Below are 23,046 nucleotides of genomic sequence, written 5' to 3'. Positions count from 1 at the left end.
TGAGATGGAGATGGAGGGTTGGGGAAAGCCAGAAGAACTTGGTCTTGGTCTCTCAGGGCTACAGAACAGAGCAGAGCCTGGTTTCCCTGAGGAACTAACCATGCATATTCTCATGAGCCAGAGAGACAGAACTGCTCTCTCTTGGTATGTGGCTGACCCGGGTCCAAGCCTGGCCACACACACTCACTCTCCATAGCACTGAGATGGGAGGAAGCTCTGAGCATTGCTGGGTGTGTTCGAGGTGGGACAGAGAGATGATGATGAGATGAATTGGATAGAGGGGGGGGGGCGTGTCATGGACTCAGGATGCAGCTGCTCCCTAGGGTAGGGGGAGCCCCGCTGAGCCCCACACTCCCGCAGGCTTGCAGATTGTGCTCAAGTCCATCATGAAGGCCATGGTGCCGCTACTGCAGATCGGCCTGCTGCTCTTCTTTGCTATCCTCATGTTCGCCATCATCGGCCTGGAGTTCTACAGCGGGAAACTGCATCGCGCCTGCTTCACTAACACATCAGGTGTGACTCCTCCCCTGCTCTGCCAGGACCCCAGGATTGCCAGGTTGTTTGTCTCGGGGGTCAATCTTCCTCCATCCTCTCCCTCCCACCCCAAATATTGGGACCCCTGAGATTAGCTGGGCTGGGCTGAGGCATCCACAGATCCCTTAAGTATACTTGTGTCTCTTTGGGTCATGTAGGCTCCTCTCCTTTGAGGGGCCTCTAGGAGCTCCATGTATCTTCAGGGGTAGAATCTTTCCCAGGGCGCTATGGAGTTTGTTTTGGGTCTTTTACTAGCCTCAAAAATCAAAGCCCAAGGAATGTGGCATGGAGACCCCTTGAGGTGGATAGAGTTTGATCATTGTCCCCCATACAGCAGGAACTCGGGGTCAATCCTGGAGCCCCCGGGAAGAACCCCCAAGCCCTGTGCCACCACCATAGTAGAGGCAAACATGAGGGGGCAGGCAGAAGGTGAAGGCTGGCAGAGATGGGGGTGTCGGTGTGAATAGTCCTTGCTTAATGCTCAGCCATGTGGTCCCTGCCTCCCACCCTTCCCTGCCCACAGGGATCCTGGAAGGGTTCGACCCCCCTCACCCATGTGGCGTGCAGGGCTGCCCCGCGGGCTACGAGTGCCGAGACTGGATTGGACCCAACGACGGCATCACGCAGTTCGACAACATTCTGTTCGCTGTGCTCACGGTGTTCCAGTGTATCACCATGGAGGGCTGGACCACGGTGCTCTACAATGTGAGTTTGCATGCATGGCCGCATGGGGGTGGGGTGGGTGTGTGCTGTCATGCATGTGTTTGCATGTATGTTGTGGGTGGCTCTTTCTGGAGATATTTCCGCTTGCTTTGGGTCTTCTGGTCTTCTCTACTGAGGCTCACTCACCTGCCAGCACAACTCACTGGGCTGACCATGGTCAAGGGTGCTATGTGCAGGTTTGGCGTGGTGCATGGGCTGTTCCCAGCATTCCTCACAGAACTCCAGTGCAGCTAGGTATTCGGGGTGCCGGATTTAACTCTGGCCCTACAGGAAGATGCCGCTGGCCCACTTTGCTCTGCAGATGGACTTAGTAGCCGGGTGGCCAAGGGCAGCCTCAGACTGTCTTCCAGAGCTCCTGGACCTACTGGTCCAGTCTCAATCCTCTGGTAGTTTTCTCACTCTCTCTCATGCCCAGCTCTTACTGTGGTTGCTCTCAGACCCACAGGAACCAGGAGATTCTCTGGATGGGTGTGTTGGGAGGTTTCTGACCAGCTCTGGGCACAGCCAAACTCCCATAAGGCCTGTGTGGGGGAGGCTCAAGCTGCTGCCTTCTGACCCTCAAGGCTATGATGTGTGGCTCTGGGGACTGTTGGGGATGGGGGACAGGAAGGAGAGTGAGGCCTTGGAAGCTGCCTTGGTGATGTTTTCCCCTTCCCCACGCAACCCGAGGCACCCTGTTTTCCCCAAGACCTCCTCCTGTGGGTGTTGCATTCACAGAGCAGCAGCTTGAGGCCAACTCGACTCTTGGGGGATACCTGCCTACCGCAGAGCGGTTCACAAATGCCCCCACACTCCAGCCTTGCTGCACAGCCTCAAAGAGAGAGTTTGTGGAAGGAAGCCAACCTAGGGGAGCCCCAAGGACACTCTGGGAGGCCCTCCTGGGGGGAGCAGAGAGAGCTGTGGAGAGGCCTGAGGCATGCTGCCGGGAGTGGGATGCAGACACAGTGGGTGGTGCTGTTGGGCTGTGAGGAGGCGGTGTGTGGACTCGCTTGAGTGAGTGAGAAACGAGGTGAGTGTCTGAGAGGAGAGGTGCTACTTTGGGGTGCAAATGTGAACTCTGATGCCCAGGCCTCCCAGCCTGACTCCACCCAGAAGTGCTGGATTTTAGCCAGCCCAGTGAGCTCTGCTTCCTTCCTTGACCCTTGGGGCCCTGTGGGGCACTGCTCTGGCATCTCTGCCTCTAGCTCCCCAGTCCCAACCCCTGCCCTTCAGTGGTGGCCACAGATGGTACCATGGATCTTGGGAGGTATCGGTCTTAGCAGGACATATTCTAGATTCCAGCCAAGCTGGCTTTCCTGAGGCAGGCTTCGTGTTGACACCCCCACCCCTCGGATAGTGGGGAACAAAGTACCCTTCATGTCAGGAAGGTCACAGCTGCCTTTACCCAATCATGGGCCTTTCACACTCTGTAAAAGAGGTGGACAGGGAGGCCCAGGGGTCCTGAGAGGGACGGAGACACTGGCCTGCCCAGTTCGGCTTCTCCATACTCTGGATTGGACATGTTTCCACCTAGCCACACTCCCCCCAAACTCAGGTACCCACATGGCATTATCTTCTCAGGGGAACCCACTCCAAGGAGCAGGAAAACAGCGTCCGGTGATAAGTTTGGTAGAACTCCCCTACCCCCTCCAACCCTACATCAGCTCCCCGACTCTGCTTCCGTGTGCTGAGTGGTCAAGCTCCACTTCCAAAGGTTGCTGCTTCCAGGAGCTGCTGCAGAGTTCGGTGCTTGTTGAGGGGCCTGTTGAGTCCCATCTTGTCCTCAGCCTCTGGGAAGAGCATCTGTCCCTTTCTGCTCAGAAAGACCTGGTTACTTTTCCTAACCCGAGCATGAGCCGATTCTCATGCCGAAGTGTGGCTGCATGTGAAGAGTTGAGAGCAGAAGCTGCCCCCATCTAAGGCGCCCAAAGCCTTTTACTCTAGGGTCAGTGTTTATTCTATTCATGCCAGAGTTCCTGAGGGGGCTGGTCTGGGCCCCATAAAGGTGGCACCAGCCTGGCCTCATGGACAAATAAATGGAAGTAGAGCTTTTCCTCACATTTGCTTTGCCCATTTAGATGTCCAGCTACAGATGCTTCTGTCTGTTTTGTGCCATCCAGAAAGTTGGCAGCCCTAGGCCAAGTTGAGACCTTTTTGGGGTCTCCATTTTCCTCTATCTTCTGAATCTCTGAAAGCTCAGAAAGACACCCAGGCTGCTGTAGATCTGTAGCTCAGAAGAGATGATCCTACTTGTGTGATTATAGCGATATAAATAATTGACGAACTCAAAGGCACAATATTGCTATTCACAACTTGGAGCTGTTGGCTTCTCTTCCTATTCCAGTGACACAGAACATCCAGAACATTCTTTCTTGGAGGAATTAGAAGACGCTTAGGTGACTTGTCATCAAAAAATGACGTAAAGCACCAAAAATCAATTGGATTTCTGATGAGCAGATACCCATTTGGCTGTGGGTTGCATGTTCAGATCCATGTCTAGGGTTCAAATTTAGGCTTTACCTTCTTTCCACCAGCCCCTAATCTTACCTGAGCTGAGCCTGGCTTTGACTGTTTAGACATTGGGTCGTCAAGATGGCTCGGTGCTGTGTTGCCCATTAGGTCTTCGGGGCTTGAGGAAGATTGTAGTGGACTGCCCTGTCTGCTGGTCCCAGTGCCATCTCTGTGCCTTCTCAGCCCGGGCTGAGAGCAGGGTCAGCTATTTTTTCCAGGACCTCTATGCGGGTGTTCATATCTCTGGTCCAGGACAGATTCAGAATGTTGGACCATGTGTCCTGCCATCTATGCTGAGGTCACAGAGGCCACAGCATTTCCTAATATGGAGCAAGGAAGAGAGGGGTGTGTGTCGTCTTCTCCCACATGCCTTGAACTGTGAGGTCGCCTTCACCTCCAGGAGGAAACCCCTAATGATTAAATTTCTCCCTGAGTGCAGCTTAGCAGAGGCAGGCCTGGGAACCAGCAAAGGGCCTTACTTAGGTCTTTTCGAGCCACTGCATCCAGTGGGCTTCCAGGGGGGACTTGACTTTCTCCAGTGGATTCCCCATCTCTAGCCCTGCCCCCATTCCTGTCTCTATGGGGCCAGGCCCTGAACTTGGAGCAGGATCCAGAGATACTTGTCTGGGTGTGTGTGTGGAGGGGAGTTTCACTGGGCAAGTGGGTTCATGCGCAAATGTCTTGGGGGCTGTGGGCTGTGACTGGTTTTGGGGTGGGAGCTCCAGTGTCCAGCAAAGGAGGCATCACGAAGCTGTATAGAGTGGAAGTAGGGGGCAGATGGGGAGTAGGGTGCAGTCTGGCTCTGCCTTCCCATCCCAAAGGAAGTCCCCCCAGGCTTTAATCATCTCCCCACCTCATTTCTCTCTTGCTCTAATTAAATTTCTATTCTCATCTGGAAGCACTGTTCTGGCCTTCTCGGCCTTGCTGATGAGGAGGAGCGGCCAGTCTCTAGGGACACCCCCCCCTTGCCTGTCCTGTGGGACACCACCTCCTCTGTGGATTTAGAGGTCATAGCCAGGGTGCAGTGACCTTCCAGGGCTCTTCGAGTTCCCACTTCACGCTTGGGTCACCTCAGCCTTAGCACTAGCCTACCAGTCTCCCTGTGTGGGGAACTCTGAAAGCTGAGTGGGGGACATGGTCTTCGAATGCTTCCTGCTGCTCCCTGATACCACTCTGTGGCCGGCTGGTGATGTCAAATTCTTTTTGTTTGTTTGTTTGTTTTTGTTTTTGTTTTTGGGCCACACTCGGCGTTGCTCAGGGGTTACTCCTGGCTGTCTGCTCAGAAAAAGCTCCTGGCAGGCACGGGGGACCATATGGGATTCAAACCAACTACCTTAGGTCCTGGATCGGCTGCTTGCAAGGCAAACACCGCTGTGTTATCTCTCCGGGCCCATGATGTCAAATTCTTAGTGACCCACCAGGGTGGTGGGGAGTGGAGTAGCACCCCCAGAGACCTCATGTCACTAGGAAGAGGGTGACCCTGCTTCTGATCCCTGAAGCTGCTCTTTACTTCAGCAACGTCAACCCTGGCCTTGGTGGCAGCCAGATAGGGGCTCAGGGGGGTTGGCTCCTCGAACCTTCAAACTTCCACATGCAACTTTGAACTCTTTCCCCACCTTTCTTTTGCACCTTCCAGACTAGACCCTGTAGGGGTCAGTTGAAGACCAGGCCTTGCCCAGACCCTGCAAAGTGCACCCACACATTTCATGAAGGCCCAATCGGACCTTATAAGGGCATTAGGAGAATCTTGAGATGCAGAGAAACCCTGATAGGGCTCGCTCTGAGGATGTTGGTTGGAGCCCCAGAAAGCCATGTAGCTGGGTCCGCTGGGAGGGAGCCCCAAGCTCTATTCTTCTTGTTTCTCCAGTCAGCTCCATCCCCACCACCACCCTATTCCTGCATTGTCCCCTGATTGCTTCTCAGATGTCTCCTCTGGCAGTTAAAGTCAACAGTCCCTCCAATGCCTCAGGACCCTACACTGCCAGTGCCCCTCTGTCCATCCCTGCTCTTCCCCCGGGGGGCTCACCGTAGTCTCTTCCTGGGGGCAGGAAAGGCCCAGCATGTGCCTGGGGTGCTCTCTGTATTTGCTCCCTGTAGGTATTGCCTTGCCAGAAGTTTCTTGGAAGCTGCATTTTTAAGGACACGATCCTAGTCCTAACAGTGTCTGGACCCTGCCTTCCCCGAGCTGTGGCTTGCCTGCCCGGTGAGATGGTCAGCTTTACAGAGCACTTTCCTCAGAGTGGCTCACTCTGCTGCTTTGTTCTGTAGGAAAATCCAACCATCTGGCTAGAGATGGACCTTGGAGTGGGGTTGGGGTAGGCAAAGAGGGGTTCTGTCTCACTTGTTGCTCCTGTGGTTCCTGCTTGGAATCAGACTTAGTACAGCAAATGAATGTGACTCACAGATGCTGGTGGGAGCAGTGAACGGCTGATGTGGGGCCCATCAGTGGGCTGGGCTGTGTGTGAGTGTCATGCTGACTCCCTCCCTGGTCATTGCATTAGAGGCCCTGGTGACAGAGTGTTTCAGAATGCAGCGGAGTCCGAAAGGCACATTCTAGAGCAAGCAAATAGGGCAGTGTGAGGTACATTGTCCAGCTGGGGGTAGGTGGGTCTCTGCAGTGGGGAGTGATGAGGATGTAGTTCTTTGCTTAATTGTTTTGAGGCACACCCATTGCAGCAGTGTTCAGGCCCTACTCCTAGCTCTACACTCAGGAATCACTTCTGGTTGTACTGGGTGGGGGAGACTATATTGGATGCCGGAGATCAAAACTGGTTTTTCTGATTTGCAAGGTGAATGCCCTCCCCACTATGCTATTGCTCCAGCACCCTGGAAGCTGCATTTTCAAGGATATCATATGCTCTCCAGCTCTCCAGCCAGAGCAAAGCTTGGGTATGGTGGGGAGAATTGGATTGTGTGGACAGCTTGGAAGGAGGGAACTTGCTAATGGAGAGGGAAAACCTGTGGCCTTGGGGGCCTCTGCTGATATCAGAGGGGCAGTCTCAGAGTTTTGAAGGGCCAGGGTGAGCACACACCATGTATCATGGGCCATGGTGCCAATTGCCACCATGCCCTTGATCTCCTCAGCATTGCTTTGGGAACCCAGTGAAGACCTCTCACTCCTATTTTGTAGAAGAGAAATCTCAGGCCATGTGTCCCTGGAGCCTGAGCCATTGGCCTGTGCTCCCGTGTCTCCCATTCAGTGGTGCCCTTGTAGGGCAGAATGTATCTGTGCGTACATGGTATGTGCAGACACTGAATGGCCTATATATGTGCCACCATCTATACCTAGGGAGTGACCCTGCTGCCTGGGCATAGCAGGAATGGTGGCTGTTTGTATGTTTTGGGGGCAATATTACAGGCAGAAATGTTCTAGAAGGGTCTGTCCCCTCCTGGTGCAGTCTAGAGATTTGGGTCCTGGGAGTGTTCTCAGAATTGTGCTCTGTGCAGAGGAATTTAGGGTGGCCTTGGCTGGCTTATCACTTCCTGGGAAACAGGATTGTTGCAGAGAGCAGAGCCCTAGCTTCCAGTGGTGGAGGACAATGGAGAGTGAAGGCGGGTGATGGTGGGTGATGGTGGGTGATGGCTGGCAATCTCAGGCATCTGCTGCAGGAGAACAGTCCAGTGGACACTGTCACAGTTCCCAGGAGTTATTGCTGCTAGTGCTGTGCTGTCAAGACCCCAGGAGATGAAAGTCCTTGTAGCCTGCTGACTTTCTCTGTGGGTTTAGGGGAGTTGGGCCATCCAACAAGGAGCCCTTCATCCCCTGAAAGTCAGCTTCTTCCAGAAGATGCTTTGGCAAGCAAGGGGTAGTGATGGCTATAGAGGGTCCTCGGGAGGGAACAGGAAGGGGGAGTCAGTAGAGCAGAACCTGGGTTGGAGACCTGGTTTTGGTCTGTGTTTGTGGGACAGGCTGTGGCCTAGAACCTGCCTGCCTGGCTCCGTAGTTACTTCTTTTCCTTCCTTTATTATAGGGGAGTTTTGGCCTCACCTATTTTTGCCCAGGACTTGCTCTTGGCTCAAGTACCTGTGCTCAGACTCACTCCTGGTGGTACTATGTGCTTCTGTGCGGTGCTGAGCATCACTAGATTGTGTAAGGTAGTCCTGGCCCTCGCCCTTTCTTTTCTGCCTCGGTTCTGTTTGCTGTTTGCCCACAATTTCCCTACATACACCCCATTTACTTATGTTTTTCGGGGTGTGTATGTCTCCCAAACAATATGTGGGGGCCATGGGCCCACTACCAATGTTCCTCAGCTCCCCAGACAGGGGACTCAATGACATGCTCCAAAATGCCCAATAGCTAAGGCACAGCCAACCTTGGGGCCTCTGGGGCCAAACTTGGAGCCCTCAGAGGTCTGCAGACCTCAAACAGAGGGCCTCACCCATGCCAGAGCTTTTCTCCAGGCTTTGAGCTCAGGTGAGAGGGGTCCAGGCGGGATGGAGACAGGCCGAGGACTTGGCCAGAGCCCTGGCAGTCTGTTCCCTTCTCTGGCACTCCTGGGAGGCCTCTTTCCCTCAAAGGGCATTCTGTCACCTCTTTTCTGGAGGCCCCTTTGGTCAAAGCTAAGAGAACAGAGGCAAGATGGAGTGAGGGTGAGCCTAAAGGGAGATGGAGAAGGGTGAGACAGCAGTTAGGGAGGAGGAGGAGGAAGGGGGAAAGGCAGAGGAGGAGGAAGGGGGAACAGCAGAGGAGGGTTGATGCCAGATTGGAGGGGGAGAAAAAAGAGGAGGGTAGGCTGGGATCGGCAAGGACTTTACCTGGAGGCCCAGGAGTGGTTGTGAAATCATTGCCAGCAAACTGACAGATTGTGTGCAGTTTCCCTCCCCTTACCAAGCTATGGTCTAGTTTCTGTATGCATTCTTTTTGTTTGGGGGAGGGTGGCCCTCCAAATGGTCCTCAAGGGAAGAGATCTGCAGGTCATCCCCCACGGCCCTTGTCCAACAGATTCGAGAGAGGCTTGAGGGCACAGTGGTGCTGGGGAGAGCTGGGGGCTACTCCAGTCCATTCCCCTCAACCCCCCAGCCATGGCATTGGAGCTCAACGCATGCAAAGCAGGCAAGCCTGGTCCCTCATTCTCTCCTCTCTCCTCAGATCAGGGATCTTCCAGCACCACCTGCAGAGCCAGAATGGGTTAGTGGATGGAGCCAGATTGGGAACCGCTGGTCCAGCGCTGTAGTTTTAAGTGCAGGGCTGGTGCGGGTCCCGGGCCCTGAAAAGGTCCAGAAACCCCCTTCTAGAACTCATACAAGCTCCAGGCGGCCCGCCACTCCACAGCAAGGAGCTGCTTGGCGCTGATCATCTCAGGACTCTGCCCTGGCTGGAGCCCCGCCTACGCGGCCAGCTCCCTAGATCCAGGGCTGGCTGGAGCAAGTGGGGAGAGGCTGCGGGGAAATCGGTGTCCAGGCGTTTGCGACCCCAGCATGCCTTATTCCCTCGCTCTCCATCCATGCAGGCTGTTTCTCAGCTCACACAGCCCTGCGGACTATTCGATGTCCACCTCATGGGGGCCAAGATAACCCTCCCCACTGAGTTGAGTTGATTTTGCGATACTTGCCATCAGCTTCATTTCACATTGTGATTCGCAATTTTTGTGAATAATGAGAGTTTGGGGGCGTGGGGATTTGGGTGTTTTTCTTTTCTTTTCTTTTCTTTTTTTTTTAAACTGCATCCACTTGATCCAGCACTGTTGACCCACAAGTTCATTCCGTGAAGGTCACGCTCACTTTCATCCTAAAACTAGGGGACTACTTGTGGGCTCGGTTCTGTTCCAATCTGTCTGTATGTCTGTGGCCACGCTACCAGATGATAATAGCATTATAATAAATTCTGACATGTGCTAATGCGATTCCTTCAGCTTATTTTCCTCCAGTTTCAACTTCGTCTTAACTAAGCCTCTCCCCACCCGCCAGATTTCCATTGGTATTGATTTAGCATCGGCTCCAGCTGGGGCTTTGATTTGGGGCTGTGATGCATCTGGGAATTGTTGGGGGCCATGGCCTGTCTCCCAGACTGAGCAGAGCCATGTATTAGATCTGTTCGAACTCTCGCCAGCAATAAATATTGTCGTGTTTTGGGATGGCTGTCTGATGAGGCAATGTTTTTCTTGCTCTTGTTGCTCTCATTTTTTTCAAGTTTGCTTCCTGATGCTTTGTGCTCGTATATTATTAACATAAATTTTGTCAACTGAGCTTGTACCCGAGCTATCTGGCTAATGTTTTTTAGTATGTCTGGAACTCCTTAGATTTTCCACAAGCAGAATCATGCTGCCTGCAACTGTTGGTTTTCTTTCTTCCTTATCTTTCTTGTCTTATTGCGCTGGTTAGGACCTCTGGGTACAAATTATATAGAGATGATAAATTGAATTTTATTTATTTTTGTTTGGGGTCATACTGTAGCTACTGCCTGGGGCAAGGGTGAGAGAGAAGGAGAGAGAGGGAGAGAAAGAGGGGAGGAGAGAAAGATAGAGAGAGAGAGAAAGAGAAAGAGAGCCTTTTTATTCCTGCATGGAGTTTGAAGTGTACCCAGGGGATCACAGAGATAAAGTGAGATAGAAATTCACTGGCAAGAGGGGGCCAGGGGAGGCCTGTAGATCGGGTTCAAGAGAGATATTGAAAAGGAAGGGTAGATGCAAAGCAGGAAGCATCTCACTGATGCTTTATCTCCACTCCCCTGTAGACTGACTGGCATTGCTCTGGTCATTACCCTGGAAGCCCCTCCAATTGTCTAAGTTTTTCTTTTTATACCTAACATGACAGGGGGCATGTCCAGGCCCAACTGTCATTACAGTGGGGACATCCAACGTTCGTGTTCAAGTCCAACTGCCATTACATCAATACCATACCAAGTTGTGCTCAGGACTGACTCCTGGTTCTGCACTCAGGAATCATTCCTGGTAGTACTCAGGGGATCACATGGAATGTTGAAGATCCCAGCCTGGGCTGGTTGTGTGCAAGGCAAATGCCCTCCCTGATTATTTTCTCTGCCCCATTGGAAGTTTTTGTTTTGTTTTGTTTTCTGGGCCATACTCTGTAGCCTTAAGGGGTTACTCCTTGTTCCTCACTCAGAAATCTCTCCTGGCAGGCTTGAGAGACTATATGGGATGTCAGGGATAGAACCCAAGTCGGTCACGTGTAAGGCTATTGCTCTGTTCCCTGGAAGTTCTTTTCTTTTAATATCTTTATTTAAACATCTTGATTACAAATATGATTTTAGTTGGATTTCAGTCATGTAAAGAACACCCCCCTTCACCAGTGCAACATTCCCATCACCAATGTTCCAAATCTCCCTCCTCCTCACTCCATCTCACCAGTACTTGAGACAGGCTTTCTACTTCCCTCATTCGTTCACATTGTTATGATAGTTGTCAGTGTAGTTATTTCTCTAACTGCATTCACCACTCTTTGTGGTGAGCTTCATGTTGTCAGCCCTCCTCTCTTTGTCTCTGAGAATTTCTTTCTTTCTTTTTCTTTCTTTCTTTCTTTCTTTCTTTTTTTCTTTCTTTCTTTCTTTCTTTCATTTTCTTTCTTTCTTTCTTTTTCTCTTTCTTTCTTTCTTTTCTTTCTCTTTCTTTCTTTCTTTCTTTCTTTCTTCCTTCTTCTTTCTTCTTTCTTCTTTCTCTTCCTTCCTTCCATCCTTCCTTTCTTCCTTCCTTTCCTTCCTTCCTTCCTTCCTTCCTTCCTTCCTTCCTTCCTTCTTTCCTTCCTTCCTTCCTTCCTTCCTTCCTTCCTTCCTTCCTTCCTTCCTTCCTTCTTTCCTCCTCCTTCCTTCCTCCCTCCCTTCCTTCCTTCCTTCCTTCCTTCTTTCCTTCTCCTTCCTTCCCTCCCTCCCCCCTCCTCCCTCCCTTCCTTCCTTCCTTCTTCCTTCCTTCCTTCCTTCCATTCCTTCCTTCTTCCTTCCTTCCTTCCTTCCTTCCTTCCTACCTTCCTTCCTTCCCCTCCTTCCCTCCCTCCCTTCCCTCCCCTCCTTCCCACCTTCCCTCACTTCCTTCCTTCCTTCCTTCCTTCCCTTCCTTCCTTCCTTCCTTCCTTCCTTCCTTCCTTCCTTCCTTCCTTCCTTCCTTCCTTCCTTCCTTCCTTCCTTCCTTCCTTCCTTCTTTCCTTCATTGTTACACCCAGCAGCGTTCAGTGGTTATTCCAGGCTCTATGCTCAGAAAGCGCTCCTGGCAGGCTCGGGGGACCATATGGGATGCCGGAATTCGAACCACGGTCTTTCTGCTTGCAAGGCAAATGTCTTACCTCCATGCTATCTCTCCGGCCCCACCTTTATTTTTCTTAAAACCCATAGATGAGTGAGACTATTCTGCATCTATTTCTCTCCCTCTGACTTATTTCACTCAGCATAATAGATTCCATGTACATCCATGTATAGTAAAATTTCATGATTTAATCTCTCCTGATGGCTGCATAATATTCCATTGTGTAAATGTACCACCGTTTCTTTAGCCATTCATTTGTTTAAGGGCATTTTGGTTTTTTCCAGAGTCTGGCTATTGTAAATAGCACTGCAGTGAATATAGGTGTGAGGAAGGGATTTTTGTACTGTATTTTTGTGTTCCTAGGGTATATACCCTAGGAGTGGTATAGCTGGATCATATGGGAGCTCAATTTCCAGTTTTTGGAGGAATCTCCATATCACTTTCCATAAAGGTTGGACTAGATGCATTCTTACCAGCAGGGGATAAGAGTTCCTTTCTCTCCACATCCCTGCCAGCACTGCTGTTCTCATTCTTCGTGATGTGCGCCAATCTCTGTGGCGTGAGATGGTACCTCATAGTTGTTTTGATTTGCATCTCCCTGATGATTAGTGATCTGGAGCATTTTTTCATGTGTCTTTTGGCCATTTGTATTTCTTCTTTGACAAAGTGTCTGTTCTTTTTTTTCCTCTCCATTTTTTGATGGGGGATTACATTTTTTTTCTTGTAAAGTTTCTGTCAGTGCCTTGTATATTTGGATATTAGCCCCTTATCTGATGGGTATTTGTTGAATAGTTTCTCTCACTCAGTGGGTGGCTCTTGTATCCTGGACAACTATTTCCTTTGAAGTGCAGAGAGCTTCTCAGCTTAATTCTTAAGGGGAAGACTCCAACTGGGCCTCTCCCAGCAATTCTCAGCCAACTGCTGAGTGTCAATGTGGGGGGACAGAGGACACAATAGCCACTGAGGCCTTGTGCTGTGAGGACAACCAGGACGGCTTCTGGCTCTGCTTAAGGACCTCCAGGGCTTGCCTGTGGGAGGACCAGGTGGTGCTGGAGATCAAATCTGATTGGTTGTGTGCAAGGCATGTGCTGTCAATCCCTGAACTTAGGACTGAAAAAGTAACCTTCTTGTTGGCAATGACTGTGGAAAAACTTGGAACATTTCCTTTGTCCACTCTGATGCTTGGTGTAGATTTGTCCATATGGATTCTTTTTCCACATGGGAAAGCTTCCTTTTGGGGGCCTGAGCAATAGTATAGTGGGTAAGGCACTTGCTTGCAGCCAAGCTGGGTTCCATTCTCGGCATCCCATATGGTACCCCTGAGTACTGCCAGAAGTAATTCCTAAGCTGAGAGCCAGAGTAACCCTGCACACTGCCGAGGGAGGCCCAAAAAACAAAAGAAAAAGAAAGCTTCTTTCTATGCTGAAATTGCAATTCAGGGGCCAGAGTAATAGCACAGTGTGGAAGGCCTTGCCTGTAGCTGATCTGGAATCAATCCCCAGCATTCCATACATCCCTAAAAAGCTGCCAGGGATAATTCTTGACTGCAGAACTAGGAGCAAGCCCTGAGTCCTCCAGGTGTGCTCCCACAGACAAAGAAAAATAAATAAATTGCAGTTGAAAATAGGAACAGAGGTGAAACTTTGTGCCCCTCTGTTGAATTTTCAATTATAGAAAACTCCCATAAATATTTTTCTCTTAATTCCTTCTAACATAGTGAATGGTATTAACTTGTCTGAGCTGATTGTGCCCCGTGCTTCTTTCCCTGGCACTGCCTCCTGGTTGGAGGTTTCACTGTTGAATGTTGGTGGAATCTGGTCTAGCCCTTCCCCTGCACAGTCCCAGGTCCCAGGCAGGGCTGAACTTCCAGTTCCTCATTGAGCAAAAGTGTTGCCCTGAGGACTGAGATCTGTTTTCTTTAGATCCTACCTGCCGAACCATCTAGGCCCAGTAGGGGCTTTTAGGGTGGGCATGGGGGACCCAATCCTGGTGTGTGGGCTGACTGGTAGTAGGATGGGGGATGGATAAGGAAGGTAACTTTGGATGTGGGCCACTGTCAGGAAAGGAGGGGGAGTACAGTTATGGAGGACCTAGGCCACAGGGTCATGCACAGGAAGGAGGCAGAGAGCTCAGTGGCTTCGGCCTTAGGAACCAGCCCACCGAGGAGGTGCTGGCTGGCCAGTCTGGGGATTTAGGAGCGTGTGACCCTGAAGATGCTAAAGCAGAAGCAGGGAACTAGTCCCAGAAAGACCAGGTGTTGTGTGAAAAAGTGGGAGAGAAGATATTGAGAGAAAGGTGAGGTCGAGCAGTGGGACAGGAGCTAGGTGCCAGCCTGGGAGCCTTGGAGGCTGATGGTACCCACAATTTTGTCCTTTTTTTTTTTTTTTTTTTTTGGCTTTTGGGTCACACTCGACAGCGTTCATGGGTTACTCCTTGCTCTAATCTCAGAAATTGCTCCTGGCAGGCTCAAGGGACCATATGGATGGCTGGGATTCGAAACCAATGACCTTCTGCATGAAAGCAAATGCTTACCTCATGTTATCTCTCTGGCCCCTTTTTTGTACTTTTTATTTCTATGGTATGGTACCCACATTTTTAATCAACCGAAAGTAGGGAGGCACGAGGGCAAGCAGCTCTGGGTATCTTAGAAAGGCTGAGTGTGTGGGGGACACCTTCCACATGGGGAAAACATGCTCTGATGTCCCTGTAGCCTGTATCTGTGCTTTTGGGAGTCCCCCAAGATTTTTTTTACCACTGCTGAGAGCTGGTGTAATGTCTTGAACATCCTGAGGATGGCCCTGTGTTCTTTTTGCTGTACGGGGAGAGCCCTCATCAGTGTTGGGGCATGCTCACAGCTGTGTGGTGAAGGTGTGGGACCCAAGGTTGAGCCTGGTTGGGTGGGTGGGTATGCACATAGCCACACCCACCCCTCCACCTGTGGGCTGAGTCAGCCCCATCACCCCCCGACAGGGAAGGGAGTGGCTTGGATCTGTGACAGTTTCTGGCAGGTGCTCCTCACCCTGAAAATGTCACACTCGTCACCGACTGCTGCACAGGGCCACGTGCTGAGCAGGGATAGGGTGGGGGCGGCTAGCATGTGCAGGTAGGCATGCCCCTTCTTTTCCTTGGGGCCTCATTCATTGTCTGGTGAGGCTGGCAGCTGGCACCACTTCTTCCACCCACACCTCACAGGGCCACACGAGTCCACCCAAGCCATATTGCTCAGCCTGTGAGCAGAATCATAACCGGCCTCTCCTGAGTCCTGCTATGACACCCCATTTCCAATGACAGTGTCACAGGCCGGCCTGTACATAGTCCCTAAAGAGTTCCTGGACTTTTGCACATGACCTCTTGTGGCGTTCCCAGGCCCTTGCACATAGCCTCATGCTGTTCCCCTCCAGCGTAGCTATCACAGCTGTAGGACTAACTTGGAGCGTCATGTGGGAAAGAGGTGGCAAATGCTGGCAGGCAGGCCTGGTGTAAGGGATGGACCAGGAGCCGGAAGCTTCCATGGAATCAGCAAAGATGCCTCCACTCTGGAGATGGAGCAGGAGGGATGAAAGGACTAGAGATTGAGGAAGCAGGAAGTGGGGCTCCCCGAGGGGGTGTGAGGGGCAGGTCTCCAGCATTGTGAGCAGCAGCACCAATAGCTGAGAGCCCCGTCCAGTCAGGGTCTCTAGGAACAGGGTGAGGGGACAACACAATAACCCTGACCACACCTGGGAGGGTGGCATTGTTGGAACAGTGTGGGCCTGTTTGCTGCAGGGTCACCTCCAGTTGCCCAGCAGACATTTAGGGCCTGTCTTTGGTTTTGTTTCCTGGCTTGGGGGCCACACCTTACAGTGTCTTACTCTTGCCTCTGTGCTCAGGGATCACTCCAAGCAGAGCTCAGGGCCTCATTTGCAGTGCTGGGAAGCAAGTCAAGAGCCTTCACTCAACTGGAGTGTTTCTCCATCCTCTTGGGCCCTCGCTCGTCTCATCGATGTGTCCTTGTGTGTCTTTTTGCGTTGCTTGCCTTTCTCTCTCAGAGGCCTGATTGTGGTTCCTTATGCTCAAAGGATAGAAGAGTAGCCCCTTGAGCCAAAACTGTCTCAGAACCCCTGACAACCTGGGCGTTAGATCATGAGTGTGAAGTCTGGAAACCTGGACAGTTCTTATCCTGTCCCCCCTCATCATACCCTCTTTTCTTTTTTTCAAATTTCTCTTTTTCTTTCTTTCTTTCTTTCTTTCTTTCTTTCTTTCTTTCTTTCTTTCTTTCTTTCTTTCTTTCTTTCTTTCTTTCTTTCTTTCTTTCTTTCTTTCTTCCTTCCTTCCTTCCTTCCTTCCTTCCTTCCTTCCTTCCTTCCTTCCTTCCTTCCTTCTTCTTCCTTCCTTCCTTCCTTCCTTCCTTCCTTCCTTCCTTCCTTCCTTCCTTCCTTCCTTCCTTCCTTCCTTCCTTCCTTCCTTTTCTTTCTTTCTTTCTTTCTTTCTTTCTCTCTCTCTCTTTCCTTTTCTTTCTTTCTTTCCTCCCTCCCTCCTCCCTCCCTCCTTCCTTCCTTCCTTCCTTCCTTCCTTCCTTCCTTCCTTCCTTCCTTCCTTCCTTCCTTCCTTCCTTCCGTCCTTCCTTCCATCCTTCCTTCCTTCCTTCCACTTTTCCTCCCTCCCTCCCTCCCTCCCTCCCTCCCTCCCTCCTGTTGGGTTCAGGGAACCATGTGAGATGCCAGGGATCCAGCCTGGATCAGCTGCATGTAAGGCAAACACCCTCCCATTGGCTGTGCTATGGCTCTGCCCCCCATTACTCCCTCTTGTCTGCACTCCCCAAACACCTTCCCCAAGATTCCCTTCTGGGATTGAGGGAGGAGAGGGGACAGGACAGGAAGTGGTGGCATAGAAGTCTTCCATGGCAAACATGGGGCCGCAGGGACCCCACTTAGACTTTGTTCTGCCCAAATGTTCTAGAGTAGAACCCAGAGGGGTTTTCAAGTGTCAGCCATGAGCTGGGGATCCTTATGAATGTATATTTGGTCATACCCACTGGTTCAGAGGTGCCCGTCTCAATTTTTTTTTATAATGTTTCGGGAACCACATCCAACATTGCTCAGAGGCTATTCCTTGCACGGCACTCAGGGATCACACCTGGCAGTGTTCAGGTGGGGAACCCTATGGGATGCTGGGGATTGAACCCAGGTTGACTGCGTACAAGGCAAGCACCCTTCCCCATTGTCCTCTCTCTAGCCCTCCAGTGTCAATAGTATATTTTGCAGATGAATGGATTTTACAAAAGAAAAACTCAGCGCTGTGAAAATCTTTTTAAAAATGCCGTAAGTTGGTCTCAATGTAGTCCCAGAGAGCCCGGGGCACTTGTGAACATTCTTCCTGTCCTAGCCCTCCTCACAGCTTGGTGCTCTTGGGAAATTAACTTCTCTAAGGGCCTCACAGTGTCTGCCAGGCAGAGAGGTGGGTGGGTGTGTGGGCTCAGAGGAGAGCCAGATTCCAGCCACTTGCGTGCGGTCTCGACTCAGTGGCTGTGATTCCTGACCACAGTCTAGAGGCCTCCAAAGCCAACTTGAAAATGCGCTTTCAGCGGGGCTCTGAGCAAGGCAGGCAGGATTCATGAATCGATGAATCAGAGGGAACCTTGCAGAGGGAGCGTGGGGCCCCAGACTCATCCCCAAGAACACGGGCGTGCGCTGTGCTGTGGGCACGTAGGCGGCTCATTAGCGGAGCTTTCTGGTCCACCAAATGCCGGGTGGGTACAGGGTTTCTGACTTGATCTAAATTCAGGCGCGCCTGTATGGGGCGTAGGACTCGGTATGAACATTTGTCTTTAATTGCATCAATGGGAACTGGGGAGCCAAGAGAATGGTTAGCTGGGGGTGGGGTGGGCTGGGGCTTGCTTGGGCTGGGTTGCTCTGCCCTTCACTTTTCGTTTAGACTTTCCTGCATTCCACGTTTGTTCATGCTGTTCTTTTGTAATTAGGAGAAGTCCATATGTGTGTATGTGCGTGTTTGCGTAGTTTTTAAACTTCTCTGCAAAGCAAAGGAACGGTGGGAAGTTTGAAAGTTCAGTGGACTCCCACGTCTCTGCCTGTTCCTCATCAATCATCCTGCATATGCAGCGTCATCGTGAATACTGGGAAGGGAGGCCAAGACATGGAGAGGCTGAGGGGGAGTCTGGTGTATGAGAACTTGAACTATTGAACTTGACCTCCTAGTGAGAATTAGTAATTGATAGAGGGTGTGTGTGTGTGTGTGTGTGTGTGTGTGTGTGTGTGTGTGTGTATGTGTGTGGTGTGTGTGTGTGTGTGTGTGTGTGTGTGATTGGATGGAGACTCAGCAGTTGCTACTGTGGTAGGGGAAGTTGAGGCTGAGCTCATCCATGTGAAGGCTCAAAAATACAGGGGAATGGGCCCGAGCAATAGCACAGCTGGGAGGGCATTAGATTTGCATGTGGCTGACCTGGGTTCAATCCCCAGCATCCTGTATGGTCCCCTGAGCACATCAGGCATAATTTCTGAGTGCAGAGCCTGGAGGAAGCCCTGAGCACCACTGGGTGTGGCCTCAAGACGAAAAAACAAAAGCAAAGAATATGGGGAGGCATGGAACTGAGACCATCCCAGACAGGCTGGGTCTGGGTTGGGGTCCCTGATCTTGAAAGGGGCCTTTCAAACAGAGTAGGGCCCCTACAGTCCTTTGAGCAGGGGATGGAAGCACTGGGGATGTGAGGGCTGCTGAATGGATGGTGAACATTCCTGGACAGTAGTTAAGCATCTTCTCCCCAGAGCCCAGAGACCATCCCACATGAGGCTGGAAGTGAATGAGGTTGGGATTGTCCCCCACTTCTCATGGGGGGGTGGGGCAAAGGTCACCCAGCATTCTGGGGTGCTGACACAGGCACCTCATTGTTTCCTCATGGTTGTCTTGCCAACCCACCTCTTCTTTCCCCTCCTGCCTGTTTCTGGCATTTTCTTTTCTCCCCCAGTGCTGTGTGCAGATCGAGTAGTGAAGAGCCGGCTCTGAGCCAGGGGGCTGCCAAGTCACATTGGCCAGGGGGATACCATTGCCTCAGCTCTGGCGAGCAGCTGGTCCAGTGGGCTGGGCTAGTGGGTGTCTGAAGTGTCCCGTCCATGGCCCTGATGGTAAGGGAAGGGAGTGGCTTCTAGCTCACTGGCAGTTCCAGAACTTTGTCATCTTAGATTCTTGAGCAGCCCCTTGGGAAGGAGGAGAAGTAAGTGCGTGTGTGTGTGTGTGTGTGTGTGTGTGTGTGTGTGTGTGTGTATGCGCGCGCGCACGCGTGCGTGTGTGCGCATGTGCGTTGTACATATGTGAGTGTGTGTGTTTCAATGAGTGTGTTGGGGGATGCTCCCCTTACCATTTGGGGGAGTTGGGGTTTCTATTGTTGCAGAAAAGCTCTCTCTAGCATCAGGTTGTTCTAGGCATCATTGCAGACTCTGGTTAGTTCCTGAATGTACTTCCCAGATCTAAGCCAGAGGGTTATTATGTCTATCATAATAACAAGATAGCAAGATAAAATATGATTCTTTTAATTAAAAATTAAAAAAATATTTTTGAATCATACCTAGTGGTGCTTGGGTTACTCCTGGCTCTGCATTCAGGGATCATTCCTGGTAGGGTTTGGGGGACCATATAGAATGGAACCCTGGTTCAACTATGTGCAAGGCAAGCACCCTCCCGACTGTCCTATCTCTTGGGCTCTGAGACCTTTTTGAATCATGAATATTCAATATTTATGATTATATACAATATATATACATTGCATATTAATTGTATATTTGTGGATTGGGGTCAAGGATGTCTAGATCCCTTCAGAGAACCCTGGCCACGGCCTGGCGTGGGCTGGACAAGCTGGTCCCCTCCTCCACCTCACCTTGACTCTGGCCCGTTGGTCCCGCACAGAGCCAGGGGCCCGGAGATCCGACAAGGCTTCAACCAGGCTGGGCCTGCAGCTGATGACAAGTTAGGCATGGGCACTGCAGAGAGTTCCCCAAGTCTGCTGAGTCCGTGGCTGAGCAGGACCACATCTTTGGGGCCTCGCATTGACCCACTAGCTGAGAATCACCCCATATCCCCGCCAAAAATAAAGTTAGTCCTAATATAATAGGTGCAGAAAGCCTTTCAGAGTCCCTGAGACTGACGACTCATGCAGAGGAGGGGCCCCCACTGCAGCTGACCCCCTGAAATCACTGTCCCACTCTCCATGGGAAGGAGGATCGTGGCTTTGGGACATGGCAGTGCAGCTTCCAGGGACCGAACACTGATAGCGCAGATCCCTTTTGAGTCTGGACACAACATGGAGACCCCCAGAGGGGGCATGCAGGAGTCTGTGCCCTGGACAGGCTGTGCCCTGACCCCCAGGTGAGCACAAGGCTAGTACCAGTAGAGAGAGGCAGGGATGGGCCCAACGTGCTCAGGGTCTGCGTTATGTTCGCCCACAGTCACGTGTGTGGACTCAGGACCTTCTCTCGTGCTTCTCAGGGACTTGGGACTCACCCCACAGTGCTCAGGGCCAGCAGGCTCACCCCAACCCACCCCAAATAGAATCTGAAACTGGAATCAGGGTCTGGGCCCTTTGTGAATCCTCTTCTACCCTCCCTAGGTGGATGTTTTAATGAATTTGTGTGTTGATTTTGGGCGTGATTTAGTAAGAAAAAAGCTAGCGACAGAATTGGGATGTCTAATAGAACTCCCTTAAAAAACAAAGGAATGTAGGGCTGGAGTGATTGGGAGAATGCTTGCCTTGCATGTGGCTGACCTGAGTTTGATCCCCAGCATCCTATATAGGCACAGCACCAGGAATTATCCCTGAGCCCAGAGTCATGAGTGAACCCTGAGCCAGAACTAGGAGTCAACTCTTGAGCACAGAGCTGGGAGTCAGCCTTGAGCACTGCTAGGTGTGGCCATCTCATGCTGATGAACTTTGACCCCAGCCTCAACTATCTCCTTTCTCTGACCCAGCCCCAAAGAAACAATGACCACAAGAAGGTGGCACTGAGCCTTAGAGTGCAAGAAAGAGTGAGAGGTTGCCAGCTACACTGGGGAGTTTGGGGTGAGTTATTTGTACCAACAGTTCAGTGCTTGGGTCCAGGGCCCCTCAGGGTTACCACTGGTGGTGTTCCAGGTGCCTGCTGTGCCAGGAATCAAACCTGGAGCCTCTCCAGCCTCCCCACCGAATATTCATGAACTTCACCCTCTTCTCCCATTTGCCAGCACCGAAAATGTTTTCTGCTGTTTTGACTTAAAAAGGGTTTTCTCTTTCCCTGTGCAATGCCCCAAAACTAGTTAAACTCTTGAATGGAGGAAGATGCCACTCTCATCGTAGGTTTATCCAGAAGAGACTAGGAGTGACTTTGAGATTCCTGCTCCCCCCAACACACACAACAGTTACCAAAAGGCAGAAGTTCATTAGAGGCTGAGCCACATGGGTTCTGAGGTGCTGGGGTTTAGATTGGGGGTGGTCTGAGCCTCAGGCTTGCCCACACCCTTCCCAGCATGGTGCCCAGTAGGGCTCAGGCATGTCAGCTTGTCAGTCCAGATCAGGGCAGTGCCCAATGGGCTTACATGTCGCTTGCTGAACCTGCAGCTGCCCGGGGCCCAGGGTGAGCATGGTGGCTTATAGTGGACTCTGGCACCTTTTGAGAGTGACTGGCATGTGCCCTGGGCAGGAGGGAAAACTGCTGGGCAGCAGGTGGTGTGGAGGAGCTTCTGCATCATCACTGAGGATGGGTTGGGGCTGGGAGTGCAGAGGCAACTGTACATCCCAGGGCCTCTGTGTGCAGACCTGGAGCTCAGGGGCTGTGTGGATCATGTGTGTTGGACTTGTTGCTCAGGGACTGTGTGGGTCATGTGCATGGAACTCAGAGCTCAGGGAACATGTGAATTGAGTCTGCGGGACTCAGAACTTGCTTGTGGATTGTGCTCCGGCACCTGAGCACTTGTACATGGCTCTGCCATAGGATTTGGCATCCTGGGGGTATAGGAAGTCCCATGTTCCCCACAAGTCTTTGCTCTTACACTTGCACCTCATCCTGATCTTCTGGGGTGGGGCTAGGGGCCTGGAACAGCATCATAATGGTCCCTTGGAATGAATCCACCATGGTCCCTTGGAATACATCTATGGTGGCCTCTAGGAGTGGATTCCAATGTACCCAGGAATGGATCCAGTGGTCCCAGGAGTGAATCCAGTGGTACCCAGAAAGTAGAATCCAATGTCCCCAAGAGTGGATCCATTGGTCCCTGGTACTCATTTTCAGCATTCCTGCTTTCCCTGGTTCATCTCTTGCTCCTTCCTACAAGCTCTGGCCAGGATTGCCTGCTAGTATTTTTCTTTTGGACACACTTAGCAGTGCTCAGGAATTACTCCTGAAATTGCACTCAGAGAGCATTCCTGGGGGGCTTAGGAGGGACATAAGGCATGTCAGAGATCAAATCTGAGAAAAACCCCTGCAAGGCAGTCTCCCTGTCCACTTTCCCCTCTCTGTTTTCTCATGGGGAGCATTTCTGGCAAAGTGTTGGATCACTCCCAGCAGAAGCTGGACTTCTTCTTGCTGTGACCTGTGTGTGAGGCTCTGGGGTCCCTAAGAGACCGGGGGACAATGGGACCTTCGAGGTTTACAAAGCCATGACAGGTCCAACCGGTCCTGTTTTTTTGGAGACCCATGATGGAGCCAGGCCTCTCCCTGATCTCTGTCCTGATCCCACATAGGGGCTCCCCGTTTTGGCATCTGTGCTGAGCCTGTGGCCAGGACATGGGGAGGGGCCATGGAGGGCTGGTTCTGCCACATCCCAGCTATTACTTGTAACTTGGGGCACTCCCTGGAGACCTTTGAGGGAAGAGCTGGCTGTAAAGGACACAAGCGCCTTATGTGGTGAATCTGATGTGGATATAGCTGACCTCATCCCAGGGGGGAACCCCCATTTCTCTCCCATGGAGGGCCCCAGAGACACTCAATAACTGGATTCTGGAAGGGTATATGGGGCAGCCCAGAGCCAAGAGTTAATGGGGCAGAGGGGTCTGGTGGGATCTTCCCTGTTCTGAACCCTGATTCCAGGTATGCGTACAGCCCCAGCTGAAGGCAGTGAGTTGGGGTGGGGGGGTGTCACTCAGAGC

At 51.6% G+C, this 23,046-nt stretch overlaps 1 protein-coding gene across 1 annotated transcript in view; it reads left to right on the top strand.

The window, feature by feature from the left end:
* The window catches only part of CACNA1E (calcium voltage-gated channel subunit alpha1 E), a 123,878-nt gene that overhangs the window by 43,642 nt on the left and 57,190 nt on the right, over positions 1 to 23,046 (top strand). Inside the window, exons 5-6 of the mRNA XM_049776647.1 lie at positions 361 to 513; positions 1,058 to 1,239. Of these exons, the coding sequence (XP_049632604.1) occupies positions 361 to 513; positions 1,058 to 1,239 (335 nt within the window). The remainder of the gene's footprint in view (positions 1 to 360; positions 514 to 1,057; positions 1,240 to 23,046) is intronic.

This window comes from Suncus etruscus, chromosome 7 (genome assembly GCF_024139225.1).
Source record: "Suncus etruscus isolate mSunEtr1 chromosome 7, mSunEtr1.pri.cur, whole genome shotgun sequence".
Classification (NCBI taxonomy): Eukaryota; Metazoa; Chordata; class Mammalia; order Eulipotyphla; family Soricidae; genus Suncus; species Suncus etruscus.
This window is presented reverse-complemented; position numbering and strand designations above follow the sequence as displayed.